We start from the raw sequence: 14,868 nt of genomic DNA on the forward strand, positions 1-14,868 counted from the left end.
GAGTCTTCCAGAGGGCGGGGACTTCATCCCTGCAGCCACACCAGTCCACTGCAGCACTGGGCACACAGTGGAGAATCACTTGTGATTTGTAGCAGTATATTATTTTACGCAACTGAATTTTGCTAATTGCATGTTAGGGAAAGACTTAAAGACACTGTTTAAACCAAATACAGAAGTTCATCTCTTCCCCTGCTTCCAAGGTAGGAAGCAATTTTAAAAATTGTATATTATTTATACAGAGTGATGCAAATTTAAAAGACTAATTTTGAAATAGGTAAATGCATAGACACATGAATGGAACTATATTAACAAATAATGGTCTCTATTTTAAAATGTAAGTGGCCAGAGGTGGATTTAATGGTGGGCACACCAGGCACGCACTCTGGGCCCCAACTTCTGAGGGGCCCCGCAAAACCCCAACTTTACACTTTTTTCTAATATAAGGGGCCCAATATTTTTTTCTGTGCCCGGGGCCTCAACTGACCTTAATCCACCTCTGTAAGTGGCACTACATGTGATTAAGTTTCTTGTCTCAAATTTCAAATTTGCAATTTAATTCATCTCAAGATCCTGTAGCCATTTCAGCCTAATAATCCTTGAAAACTTATATAAAATATAAAATCCACTCTTACTTGCTGACATTTTTCTTCTCATTTCACCTTCAATGTTTATCTTAAAATAAAAAGACCTCTTAGTGACTTTCAAGAAGGTACATTCATTCTCAGACCAGGTCTCCAAACTGGCCCTGCCTTCTGCATTCAAAGATTGGAGGAAAGATGAACATCAAATTCAGTGGAAGAAATTAAACAGAAGTGAAGGAAGTAAATCTGGAAACAGAAGCATGTTTGTTTGTTTGTTTTAATGACTACGATTTGTATATATTTAGAATGTTCTTTGTTATCTAAAAGTCTGTTAAAATGTGTCTCCAGTTGCAAATAAGCCCCACCCTACACAGTAAATAAACTGAGCCAGTACAAACAAACAAAAAGGACATGATTTAGAGAGGCAAATGTGATGACCTGGAGAACACCCAATGAGAGAAACATTTAAAAAAAGAATGCAATGTGGAGAAGGCCTGATGAGAAGCCAAGAGATCTTTCTACCTGCTCTCCTTGATTTCAACTTTCAATGTGTAAAGAGTGATGGTAACAAGCTGGTCTATTCCTTTTGAATATATATATATATATATATATATATACACACACACACACACACATACATATATATATATATTAGACACAATTATAGGAGGCTTAAATTCAGAAAGAGTAAAATGGTCAGAATTTGATATAATCATTAATTTACTTACATTGTTTAATTACAAGGTGAATTTATGTGACATGATTTCCTGCTTATCTCTCTGGATAGAAATATTTATTGTAAAATTTTTAGTATCCCCAAATTCACCAATAAGCATCATTTTGTTCCTAATTTTTTTTTTTGAAAAAGAAGATTTATTTATTCAAACATCAACACTTCTGAAAGGGCTATTAGTTATCTGGGAAGTGAGGGACACTGTGTTGGAGGGGAGGGGTCAGGTGAAATGAAGCCAAAGCCAGATTCCGTTAAAACAGAAGTGACAAAGAAAAGATTAAAGCCACAAATCCACCTGAGGCTGGTGCACATAAAGGTGAAGTACATGTTGCCAGGCTTGGTAATCCACATTCTTATCAGAACCAGGCACCTCTAAACTTGAATTCTCAATTCCCCCTGGAATGACAGCAAAGCTCCATCAGATATTTCATTCTCCTTTAAGTCCTTTCATTCTTCCTTGGTCTCTTCCCCAGGCTTCTGCCCCCATTCTGCCAGGTTCAGTGGAAATGGAGGAGTGGATTGCCAGGGTTTAAATAATATTTAAATTATTTCCTACATATTGCCTGCCTGTCTAACCATTCTCTCCACATACACATTTTTTCCTGACAGCAATCCTGGGTGGTAGGTATTATCTTCTTTTTTACGGATGAGAGAAGAGAGCAAGTTAAACTTGCTGACTTACTGAGGTAGAAAAGCTAATAAGTGGTGATGCTGAGGTTTGAACCCTGATCATTTGCCCCTCATAGTCTATAGTTGTTTTATGTCAATTCTCATAAAATCATGTTCATAGCCTTCCCTGATTTGAAAATTATCCTTTATTTAATATTACAAGTCACATCCTTGCCACTGTCCACTTCTTACTGGACCAGTTTAAATTTTTCCAATTTAAACAACCTCCTTGGGTTGTTTCTTCTTTGAATTTATTGCTTTATTATGAAAAAAAGCTAAATGGAGATAAAATATATAGATCATAACTATCCTTGAAGAAAAAAATGTAGAAGTTGCAACACTACAAGCATTCAAAGAACAACCTCTGAACACGGAAGTAGCTAAACTGTCCTGTTAAAGAAATAATGAAGAATGAGACGAAGAAAGTGCTTTCCAGAAGTACAAGAAAAAAATATGACTTGCTATGCATTTAAGAATGGTAACATAATATGAAGAGGTTATGCTATACAAAGCCATTTTCCAATCAGCAGCTTTGTTTCATGTTCAGATTTTCTTTCAAATCAATAGCACTTGCTCTGCTTCCCTCAACTTGAAGGCAAATGCATTCCAGTAAAACAACATAAACACAAAATGGGGGTGGAAATGAGTCAGTCATTTCCTGTTCCAAGATTAAAACCTACTTTACTTTTCTGAAAACATGCTACAAGCTATCCAACAATAATTTAATTGGCTGTTCTGTAAATTACAGGGTTGACCACCACATAAACACCAGGGAAGTGCACATGGGTATTCAGAAGTCAACTATCATTTTTTTGATAACCTTCAGAACTTTCTACTTATATAATTATAAAGCACTATGCTGGAGAAATGAGTAGTGGGGAAGTGAGTCTGTTTTCTTTTTCTTTTTTTAAGAGAGAGGAAGAGAGAGAGAGTAAGAGATAAGCATCAACTCATTGTTCCATTTAGTTGTGCATTGATTGCTTCTCGCACGTGCCTTAACAGAGGTATCAAATTGGTGACCTCATGGTCTAGCTGGAGACTTCAGCTCAAGCCAGCAACCTCAATGTTCCAGGTCAACACTCTCTCTATGCCACCACGGGTCAAGTACTTTTTTTCATTCTGTTTTCTATGCAAAGCAACTTCTGTCATTTTATACTAATATACATCATAAATTTATGACTCATTTGTTTAGATGAAAAATATGCTCAGCACAAGATATCTGAAGGACAACAATGTATCTAACAAGAGCATTCATAATATCCTCTGGATTTAAGGGATAAGATCCCATATAATATGTTTAATTGATAACTGGTTAAATGGTGGCATTTGTGGAGATCAATGTCAACTAGAGGGAGATGTGTGTTGCAGGTCCTTCTCTGCCCTTTTCTATTTGTTATGTTTATTACACATGTGGATCAAAATACCAAAGACAAGGTATCTTATCCATGAATAGGTAACACACAACTGAGATAATAGAGAACAGAATGGATAATAGAATCATGATAAAAATATGACATGTTCACATGAAAACTGCATTTTAACAAGAGGGAAAAAATTGTTTTTTGGTTAAAAAAACAATTTGTAAAGGGGGAATGCAAGGTAAGCAATGTGTCTTAAAAACAATACATTAAAAAGACTTAAAAGTTTTGAATTTATAGTAAGCTCATTATTTGTCACCAATGTATATGGCTGCCAGAAAAAGTTAATATGATTTTGGGTTGCATTAATAGAATTAAATGATCTGGGATGAAGGAGGTGACAGGCTTAATTGAAGTCAACACTCTGGTCTGGTCAGACCACACCTTAAATATTAGGTTAGTTTTGAATGATGTACTTCTAGAATAACATAGGCAAAGATGAGCTTATTAGGAGATCAAGTCTGACACAATAGAATACTACTTGGCTGTAAAAAAGGAAACCTTACCTTTTGTGACAGCACAGATGGACTTGGAGAGTTTCATACTGAGTGAAATAAGCAAGTCAGAGAAAGACAACTACCATATGATCTCACTTATATGTGGAATCTAATGAACAAGATAAATCTATGAACAAAATAGAAAAAGAGGCATGGACATATGGAACAGACTGACAGTTGTCAGAGGGGTAGAAAACTAGATAAAAGAAGGTGAAGGGATTAACCAAAAACATATACATAACACATAGCTACAGACAATAGTGAGGTGATAGCTGGAGAGGAAGCGGGTTGAGGAATAGGTGGAAGTGGGAAAAATGAGGGGAAATAGGGATAGAAAGAGACTTTGCTTAGAACAAAGGACACAGGATGCAATATGCCGATGAGGTTTTAGTGAGTTGTACACTTGAAACTTATATGGTTTTGGAAGCCAATGTAATCCCAATAAATTTAATTTTTTTAAAAAGAATGAGTATGAAAGGACTAACTAGAAAGCATAATCAACTTTTAGATATTCAACCTGGAGAGAAGAAATTTAAGAATGAGGCAAGAACTTGATAGATGTCTTGAAATGCGTAAATGGTTGTCATTTTAAAATTTGCCACAAATAGCAACATGATATAGAACAAGAATCCAAGATTACAGTTTATAGGGACCGTATTTGAGAGGAGCTCTTTCTAATAGATTAGAGAGAAGGTGGCTTTCCTACAAAAATAATTCATTCACCAACACCAGTGTTGAGTATATTTTTAAAACTTATTGAAAATATATGTGTAAGCATGGTTTATGTCTCAAGCATATGTTAAACCCTGAAGATATGGTAGAGGGCAAAATAGACAGTCATTGCTGCCAAAATGATCACTCACATAGATAATTTCTGGTCTAGCCAGAGAGACAGACACTAAAAAATTAGACATTGTGGGCTATGTGGATAGAGCATTGGTGGGCATGTGGATATCCCCAGTTCAATTCCCGGTCAGAGAAGACATGAGAAGTGACCATCTGCTTCTCTTCCCCTCTTTCTCCCCTTTATCTTTCTCTTCCCCTCGTGCAGCCAGTGATTCAGGTGGTTCAAGAGTTGGCCCCAGACACTGAGGATAGCTCGGTTGGCCTGAGCATCAGCTCCAGACAGGGGTTGCTGGATGAATCTCAGTTGGGGTGCATGTGGGTGTCTGTCTCTCTATATCCCTCCTCTCACTTAAAAAAATTTAGACGTTGTGATTATTTGCAGTGAAAGAACTATAGGGAATTTATAGCTATCACTAGGAGCATAGCTATAGAGAATTTAGAATGGAAAGTTAGGAAAGGCTCCTTTCAGAAATTGACCTTTAAGGGAAGGTCCTGTATAATGAGTAGGAATTAGCCAAATAAAGGCATGATGACAAGAAGTAGTAGGCCAGGAAAAACATCCTAGGGGTAGGGAGAAATGTGCAAGTTCTCCCCAGATAGACAAAGAGATTGGTGCATCCTGCAGCTGGCAAAACACTAACATGGCTGTGACCTAGTGGGTGTGGGGACTTAGTAAGCTTTCAAAATTTTGCTCTGGAACAGAGATTTTATCTAATAGTAATGAGGAGTTATTAAAGAGTTTGAACTGGAAGGTAGTATAAGCATTTTTGTGTGTTAAAAGTCCACTTTGTAAATAATCTGATGTCATCATTTCTTATGGCTGAGTAGTATTCCATAGTATATATGTACCAAAGCTTGTACCAAATGATGACATTGGATCATTTACAATAACATGGATGGACCTTGATAACATTATACTGAGTGAAATAAGTAAATCAGAAAAAACTAAGAACTGTATGATTCCATACATAGATGGGACATAAAATTGAGACTCAGAGACATGGACAAGAATGTGATGGTAACTGGGGCGGGGGAGGAAGAGAGGGGGTGGGAATGAGGGGAAGAGCACAAAGAAAACCAGATAGAAGGTGACAGAAGACAATTTGACTTTGGGAGAGGGGTATGCAACATAATCAAATGTCAAAATAATCTGAAGATGTTTTCTCTGAACATATGTACCCTGATTTATCAATGTCACCCCATTAAAATTAATTAAAAAATATTAGATACTTTAAAAAAAAGTCTACTTTGGCTACAGTGTAGAAAATTAATAGGAGGTAAAAAGAGAAAAACTAGGAGAGAGTAACCAATTATATTTGGGCAAAGGGATGATTGTGACTCAAAATACAGTGGTGGCCCTGGAGATAGAAGAAGAGGGACAGTGGAGAGATACTAATGGAGTTGAATCCACAAGACCTGGAAGAGAGTTCCTGGAGACTCCCAGAACTCAGGAAAACACTTAGCAAGATGAAAATTCCATTTCCTGAGAAGGGAAAGAGTGGAGGACAAATCAATCTGTTGTGGAAAAGATCAAAAGGTCAGTTTTGAACATGTTAATTTTGATCTTATGATCTCTTTGATCTCCATGAGATATCTACCTATGACACAAGAAAGACATGTTAGGTAGGCGATTAGATAGTTGAGTCTGGTAAATCTTTAGCTTTGTTACTGTAGAATCACTTTAAATCTTTCATTATCTGACTCTACCCAGGCCTAATATATTAGAATCTTCAAGAGAACATAACTAATATAATACCTTGAGGTTAAATACTGTGAAAATATTTAGTCATCACTAGAAAGTTGGACCAGTTAAATTTTAAGCTCCCTGACATTGTTGAAATCCCACAAATTTATGAACAGAAAGATGGCCTGAATGAGTATTAAATCTATTGTTACTTTTTAGGCATAAATGTGCTGGACAAGCCATGAAACACCCTGAAGAAGGAAAGCCATCTCTAGATCCTTCTATTTACTTTTCTATGTTTGTGTCCAACGGCATTGTCATCTTGGCTGTAAACTAATTGATCCAGGAACCAGGCTCTAGCCAAAGGCAACCACCTAAATGTTCCAGTGGTCTGTGAGATAACCCTTCTTAAGAATACAGTCCAATCTTGCATCATTTTGGATGGTAACTAATTTACCAAATCAGATTTTATCTTTGAACAGAGGAGAGGGGTGAGGGAAAAAGTATGCCAGAAGAACAAAAGCATTAAATAGTAGGAACACAAAAGCTAAGGGAAAACCTGGCAGAGCAAGAAGCAAAGAGAAACAGAAGCAGTCACCAGTATGACAGTTAGTAGAACAAAGCTCAAGAGATAATGGCTTCTGATCAAATGACAATGTGGCTGGATTCCCCAGTTCATTACAGTTGAATACAAATAGTATTAAGTACCTACTAAGTGCCTGGCATGGTTTTAGGTGCTAGGCATACGCAAATGAACAAAACTGTTGTCACAGACACCTCATCTAGGTACATCATATTGAGTGCCATGGAAAAAAATAAAGCCGTGTGTAAGAACATAGACAGTGTAGATGGAGGGGCAATTACCAGGAAAAGGAGGTGTTATAATAAACATAAAATCAAATTAACATAAAATGTAAAAAGGAAACTAAGAGTGAGTTAGGTGTAACCAGCCACACCCTTTTGAGATAACTCCATACATTCCAACTGCATGTGAGAATTAATGTGATTGACTATATTTTATGGAAAAGCCCACTAAGTAAGAACCAATTGCCAAGGTGTAACAGGTTTACTCCCTTTTCTGATAACTCCATCTTTCAACCTTATCGTGACAAGTGGCCAAATCAGATAAAAGTAGCTGTAGTGAAGATCAAGGCAGTCTCCTGAGACTCCAGTGCAGACTCCACATCACCTGCCGAGACCCCTTGGCAACTGCCGCGAAGCACTCTGCCTCTCCAAGCAAGTTCGTTTGGGTCCCCACCAAAGCAAGGACGTAGGCTTAGCTGGCCACTTGTCTTAACTGTGAGTGAATTAAAGTCTATGTTATTTAGCTTGTTATGAGTGTCTTTGCCTATTCAAGTGACTCCTAATTACTTTCATTTTATGTCATGAATTACCTAATGAACCCAGCTATAACTTAATTATAAACAACTCAATAGTTCATCATGGCAGGAGACCTCTCTGAGGAGGTAACATTAGCTGCACCATCTCTCAGGCCACAGGGTAAAAAGCATTCCATGAAGAAAAAAATTGAAAGTACAAGTGCTTTAAAATGCAAGTCTGTTTGGCATGTTTAAAAACAGCAAAGAAGTCCATAATGATGAATGTCAATGAATAAGGGCAGCAGGAAAGGAAATGAGGTGAGAGAGGGAGGCCAATGCAACTCATTCAGGAACCTGTAAACCATGGTTGAAGTCTTCCTTTTGTGCTGAATGTAACAGAAAGTCACTGAGGATTTTGATCAAGAGGATGGCATGATCACATTTGTGAGTTAGAGTAATTTACTCTGGCTTTTATACCGAGATTGTAGAGGTGCAGAAGTGAAATCGGGCAGACCAGTAAGAAAGCTATTCCAGAAGCCCACACAAAAAAGAATGGTGGCTTGCACAGAGTAGTGACAGTGAGAAATACAGCAACTAGTTAGGTAAGGAATGCATTTTGAATTAGAGCTAATAAGTGTAGACCATGGGTTGGGGAAAGGAGAAGTACCTAAGGTTACACAAAGGTTTTTGTTTTCAACAAAATACAATTTCAATACAATTTACTAGAAGGAAAAAAATAAAAGTGACAAGAAGTTTGGTTTTGGACATATTAAATTTGAGAAACCTGCCTGACCTGTGGTGGCGCAGTGGATAAAGCGTCGACCTGGAAATGCTGAGGTCGCTGGTTCAAAACCCTGGGCTTGCCTGGTCAAGGCACATATGGGAGTTGATGCTTCCAGCTCCTCCCCACCTTCTATCTCTGTCTCTCTCTCTCTTCTCTCTCTCCCTTTCTCTCTCCTCTCTAAAATGAATTTAAAAAAATAAATAAATAAAATAAAATAAAATAAAAAAAAATTTGAGAAACCTAATAACATTCAAGGGCAGAAATTTGGTACCTAATTGGAAATGGGAGTCTGAATTTCAAAAGATATGTTAGAACCGCAAATATAAATTAAAGCATCATCGCCTGACCAGGCGGTGGCGCAGTGGATAGAGAGTCTAACTGGGATGCAGAGGACCTGGGTTCAAAACCCGAGGTCACTGGCTTGAACTCGGGCTCACCAGCTTGAGCAAGGGGTCACTGGCTTGAGCATGGGATTATAGACATGACCCCATGGTTGCTGGCTTTAGTCCAAAAGTAGCTGGCTTGAGCAAGGGGCCACTTGCTCTGCTGTAGCCCCCCCCGCCCCCCCACCCCCCGTCAAGGCACATATGAGAAAGCAATCAATGAACAACTAAGGAGCTACAGTGAAGAATTGATGCTTCTCATCTCTCTCACTTCCTGCCTGTCTGTTCCTATCTGTCCCTCTCTCTGACAATCTCTCTCTCTGTAAATAAATAAATAAATAAATAAATAAATAAATAAATTTGAGAGTCATCAGCATATCCATCCTGATAGTGTGCCTATTAAAAGTTCTTCCTCTTCGCTACTGCTCCCCTGCACCTTCATATAAAATTCTCGTTATGAGAGGCTGGACATATCTCTGACCTGAAACCTGGCGGATCCGTCAGGACCATAACAATTTAAAGAGGGAAAAATAAATAAATATAAGTGATAGGAGAACTACCTGTCAAGTTCTCATTTGATTCTGAATATAACAGGAAGTCACTGAAGATTTTGATTAAGGGGATGGCATGATCACATTTGTGAGTTAGAGCAATTTACTCTGAAAAGGTCTCATATCCAGGCAGAATACAGAGTGGGAAATTTTATTTTCATTACTTGAAATGGCAATAGGTGGGATGTAGTATCTTTTCCTGCTATTTTGGCATCTGTAGCCTATAACTTTTCATAACTTAATAAGAGAGGAGAATAAAGGAGTCTTGCTAATTTATTTTTGTTTTGTTTTACTAAGTAATTACTCACTGGGTCCTCCATAAATACTTAGTTGGCCGTTTGGTCCAAGTGATATTTTTTTTCAGAACACTTAATCATCTCTGTTGCTGCTTTGCCGTCTCAGCAAATGTTTTTTTTTACACTCAATAATTGCATGTTCCAATGCAATTTGAAGAAGTATACATTTCAGAGCAATTGTATTATTGCATTTAGCATCTCAATAACATTTCCTTTGCTTATTCACCTTTCTTATGGTTGAAATTTTGCAGTGTGCACCCTATGTTACCATTGCTTAATTTTGTCTTGAAATATTTATTTCTTGTTCTTCAGACAGGTGGACTAAATAAAACACGTGGATTTAGCTTTCTCTTCTCTTCCATCAGAAACAAGGCACTTACCTAAGTATTTACTAGTCATAAATGAGGGTCTTTCTAAGTGGCTTCTAATAACACCCTGATAGTCTCCTGAAAGAATTACTTTGCTTTCTCAAGCCTTTAACTCACTACCAAAAATAAATATCACTGGATGACCATCTTGGAGGGCTTAACAGGAGTAAGATTTTACATGAAAATATGCTATATGAATTAAATTTTCTAAATGTTAGAACCCTTATGAGAGCTAGATATAATGAAAACCATAAGCCCTTGGGGCCTTGGTTTTAAAAAATCCCTTTAAAAATAGTACTATTATTTTCTGAGGACATGAGAACAGTATTACTTTATTTAGTCAAGCTAACCAAAAATAGAACAGAGGAAATCATTAAATGAGTGAACATATATCTCATTGTTGCCCATTCATGCCAAAATTAATATATCTTGAAAGTACATGATGACTTACAATAAGGAAACTATCTCCAAAATGATACATATTATCTTCAGAGGAAAATGCCTGATAGTCTCAATAATTACCCTGGCATAAACTACAATGCTGGATTATTTACTACCGTCTCATGAACAAGCAAAAATGGTGTTTTATAACTACACAGGAAGAAAGTTTATTGAAAGTAGCTCTTAATGTCTTCATTTATAGCCCACCTCCCTGAAAAGGCCCCAAATCTAGAGAGGATACAGATTTTTAGTGGAAAATTTCACTCTCAATTTAGACATCTCTCCAGACTCCAGAGGAAGATGCTCAGCTGGCCTCTCCTGTAGTTGAAACCAAGCTGGATAAACCTCTGGGCCAGTGGCCCAAGCGCCAGGCAGGAACATGAGCTACTACTGGATTGGACACACTCTGCCTTATGTCAGGAACATTTTGGTGAGAGAAATAAAAGAAGCCTTTCCTGGAACAGATGCTAGTCAAAATTTTGATACACTTAGATGTTCTTTTAGCAGTTCCAATTTTGGGAGAAACTCTGGGAAAAAGTCAGAATCCGAGTTAGCGTTCTTAGTTGTTATTCCAACAGCTGTTATATGTAGAGCTAAGAGTTGTTTGATTGGGTTCTTAGAGCTGCTCCTGACACCCGGCCATGAGACAACACCTTACATTAAATATTCCCAAAATTCTTGGTTTAAGCCAAGAAAAAAATAATCATCTGTCAATATTAGCATTAGTCATTAAGGATTCTAGAAAAATATCTTCAAGGAAAATATGTGAAGAAGTGTTAAAGAGAAACCTTTCTCATTGTTTTTTAAAAATATGAATTTTCAGACAGATTCTGAGACTTCTATAGTTACCCCTTCTTCAACCATCTATTTTACTGTTGATGAAACCAAGTTTTAAATTGATAATCTTACTAAAATTTACATTACTAAATTGTAGAGCTGAGACTAGATCTAGCTTAGTACCAAGCATATGGTCCTTGAGAACAGACAGCCTGCCAGTGGCCTCAACACTCAACAACCCGAAGCGGCACCTGAACAGTACCTTTCATGGTGGGTGGTGTGTACACACTCTGCTTCCTTTGTTTAGGGGATGCGTTCTGTGACTGTGGATAAAAAGGAAAAGTCTTATATTTAGATCAAAAGACAATGCCATCAGCCCTGTGAGGGAAATAAACACTGTGCTGTATTTCAAAGAGTTGGTGATTTCCCCAGCATGAAATACAACTCTAATCAATAAGAAATTATATACATGTTCACTAATATGCAATCTTAAAAGATATATGAAGCTATGGGGTATATTTTATCATATAACTCCTCATCCATTGCAGTCTTAAAATTGCTTTTAATTTTTTCAGAGAGAGAGAGAGAGAGAGAGAGAGAGAGAGAGAGAAACAAACACGAATCCTTTCCACTTGAAAGAAGAGCAAAGGGGTCGGGGAAAATATACTCCAAAAGCTACGTCCATGGGATAATTTTCCTGTTCATAGGATTGTCAAATGGTTCTACTTGGAATTACAATGTAAAAAAAAATACTTATTTTATGTTGAAAAGATAAATCCTTTTCTAACAAAACTGCTATTTAACACTCCTCCCTATGCACACCGATCAGGAGTTCTTTTTCTCAGATGACCCTTTAACAAAGCAGGGGTTATGGACCCCGAAGTCCCACCCAGTTGACTTGAGTCCCGCAAAATTTACCTACAGTCAGCCCTTCATATAAGCAGATTCAGCCAACTACTTAAGGAAAGAAGTATTTCAATCCACAGTGGGGAATCTGGAGTTTGGAAACTGAGATTGGGAATGAGAAAATACTACTTTCAATTCACAGTTGGTTGAATCTGTGTACGCAAAATCCATGGACTGAAAGGGCCAACTGTATTTATTGAAGAAAAACCACATATAAGTGGGCCAGTGGACCATATATATATATGGTCTATTCTCAAAGCAGATTATGTCAAAGACTCCTTTATAATAGTGTGTCAATTTGTATTTTGATATGCCAAAGGTAAAGGTTTTAGCATCTGGAGCAATCACTTTTGCTTTGCTCAAGGATAAGTAGTTACAATATACTTTGGAAAATTTATTCTAGGTTTCTCATGTATATTAGGAAGAACATAATGTATAGTCTAAAAAAACTCTAAAAACTGTTTCACAAAATTGTAAATGAAAATTAAGGCACTTTTCTGGTACATACTAAAGCTTAATTGTCCTCATAGTATCATCCAGATGTTGGTGTTTACCTGATGCAAAACATTCTATTAAAAAGTAAAAAATTTTATTGGTTAATCAAAGTGTAAGGTATCAGTAAATTTTACTTATTAAAATTCAATAAATTAATAAACTTAATAAAATATTTTAAAATATTTTGTCACTGCAAGATATATTTGAATTGAAATATTGAAAATAAAAATTTATTGAAACTAAAATCTATTAAAAATAAAGGAAAAATATTAAAAAATAATGTTTTAACATAAAAATTTATTTAGCAATTTAAATAAATCTTAAGTAAATACTAGTAATATTTATAAAAAGTAAAAAGATTCAAACAAGTAATTGCTACATTCATATCAACCAAGTAAATGGTACAAGCAAACTTCTCCAGAATAGAATGTTTTGGTACCAGTCCATTATGCACAAGTGCAGGCAGGGTGACTCTACATTAGTGTAAACATGTGAATGACTGATATTTCTGGTGTACTTCTACTATATTTGGTCATACCTAGTTGATTTTAAAAGCAATCTCTTCCAGGATTTTTTTATACATATAATTTTACACACGTATTTAAAAGTCAAGTAGAAAATTAACTCTTCAGAAAAGTTTGGGTGTTTTTTTGTAACAGTAGTAAAACTTAAGTAATAAAAACTATACTTATGTGAGAGTTTGTTTCCAAAATATTTCCATACATAACAGTCTCATTAAATTTGATATATGTGTACTTATACAGCCATTGAAACTGATTACTAAGTCTGCATTGCAACTTATTACATACTTGTTTTAATTTTGGGTGCAAGTTTACTCACTTCCTTGTATTTTATGTGTTCTCTATTACCAGTTCCGCTAGCCTCCTCCAGTTCCTGTTCTCTATCTAAACTCCTACATGTGTATTTGGAGACTCTGGCCTTATGATCTACTCTTGCCTCCACACAACAGAACCCTTTAAGAGGTGTCTGTCCCCCATCCATTAGCTCCAGAATTCCATCATTGGTTATCCGCAGCCTGTGATAGTCATAGGCCAGCAGTCACCAAATTGAAATTATAATACCACTTCTTGCCACTTAAACATGGTTTACTTTAGAACTTTTTTAAAGGATTTGCATTTCATAGGTAACCTACAGGCAGAGACTGAATGGCACATTTTTTGTATGTTCAGTTAGAAAAAGTGAACTAAATAGTTTTACATCACAGTTGAATATCTATTTATAAGAAATTATAAGAAAACTTACCTCTGCTTGTGTGTTGGTCACCCTCTTGTCATCTATTTCTGCAAGAGAAGTAGATGTAATTTATTAGAAAGGTGATATTCTTTCTTATAATATTAATATTTTCAATAATGGTCAAATGATTTAATAATTGCCTATGCTTTATAACATTTGTGGCTTAGTCTAAAGACTGAGAAAGAAAGGTGAGTAGAAAGGGGTGGTTTCTTTCTCCCAAAGTTTTTAAAAAGGCAATAAAAAAAATCCCTCCTGAAATCCCAAATTGCCCACCTTTCAGTAGTCCAGAAAGAAGACCAGGGAAATGACCCTTAGAACCACTACTGATGTCATCAACCTGAGGGTTTAAAGGAATAAACAACCTCCTCTTCTCATGGATTTTGTTACCACTGTCTATAGACTGTAGTTTGTGTCAAGTTTCCTTTAAGCAGAGCAAACCTCCTTTTTCATTCAGTTCAAGTCCTCTGACACTATGAGAGTCAACACTCTCTGGAAAGAATCAGTTACTTGATCAGAAATATTTCTTATGACAGTCTTAGGGCAACTTCTACATAGTCTGTGTAAAAATGTTGTGAGGAAAGAGAAAGAGGAGAAGAAGGTGCTCACGTGTGCCTTTTTCACAAAGGGAGGATGTTCCAGGCTGGGCTTCTTTCCTACCTCATCACCTATTTTACATGGATTCTGTTTCTAGGCTTCTAAAGCCACTTGCTATTTCCTGACAGTTAGGTTAGACCTGAAGCCGAGAGACTGATCCAAAAAACTGAAGGAGGAGTTCATCAAAGAATATATGCTTAACTATTGATCTGTATTTATTGACATAAAAATGTGTGCTATGTAGATGAAAACAATTTGGAAAATATATTATG

At 36.5% G+C, this 14,868-nt stretch overlaps 1 protein-coding gene across 1 annotated transcript in view; it reads right to left on the reverse strand.

Annotated features, from left to right (window-relative positions):
• The window catches only part of PPP1R1C (protein phosphatase 1 regulatory inhibitor subunit 1C), a 148,006-nt gene that overhangs the window by 64,816 nt on the left and 68,322 nt on the right, over window positions 1-14,868 (reverse strand). The window contains exons 3-4 of the mRNA XM_066278698.1: window positions 14,012-14,049; window positions 11,610-11,670 (exon numbers count right to left, since the gene is read on the reverse strand). Of these exons, the coding sequence (XP_066134795.1) occupies window positions 11,610-11,670; window positions 14,012-14,049 (99 nt within the window). The remainder of the gene's footprint in view (window positions 1-11,609; window positions 11,671-14,011; window positions 14,050-14,868) is intronic.

This window comes from Saccopteryx bilineata, chromosome 5, assembly GCF_036850765.1.
Source record: "Saccopteryx bilineata isolate mSacBil1 chromosome 5, mSacBil1_pri_phased_curated, whole genome shotgun sequence".
NCBI classification, from domain to species: Eukaryota; Metazoa; Chordata; class Mammalia; order Chiroptera; family Emballonuridae; genus Saccopteryx; species Saccopteryx bilineata.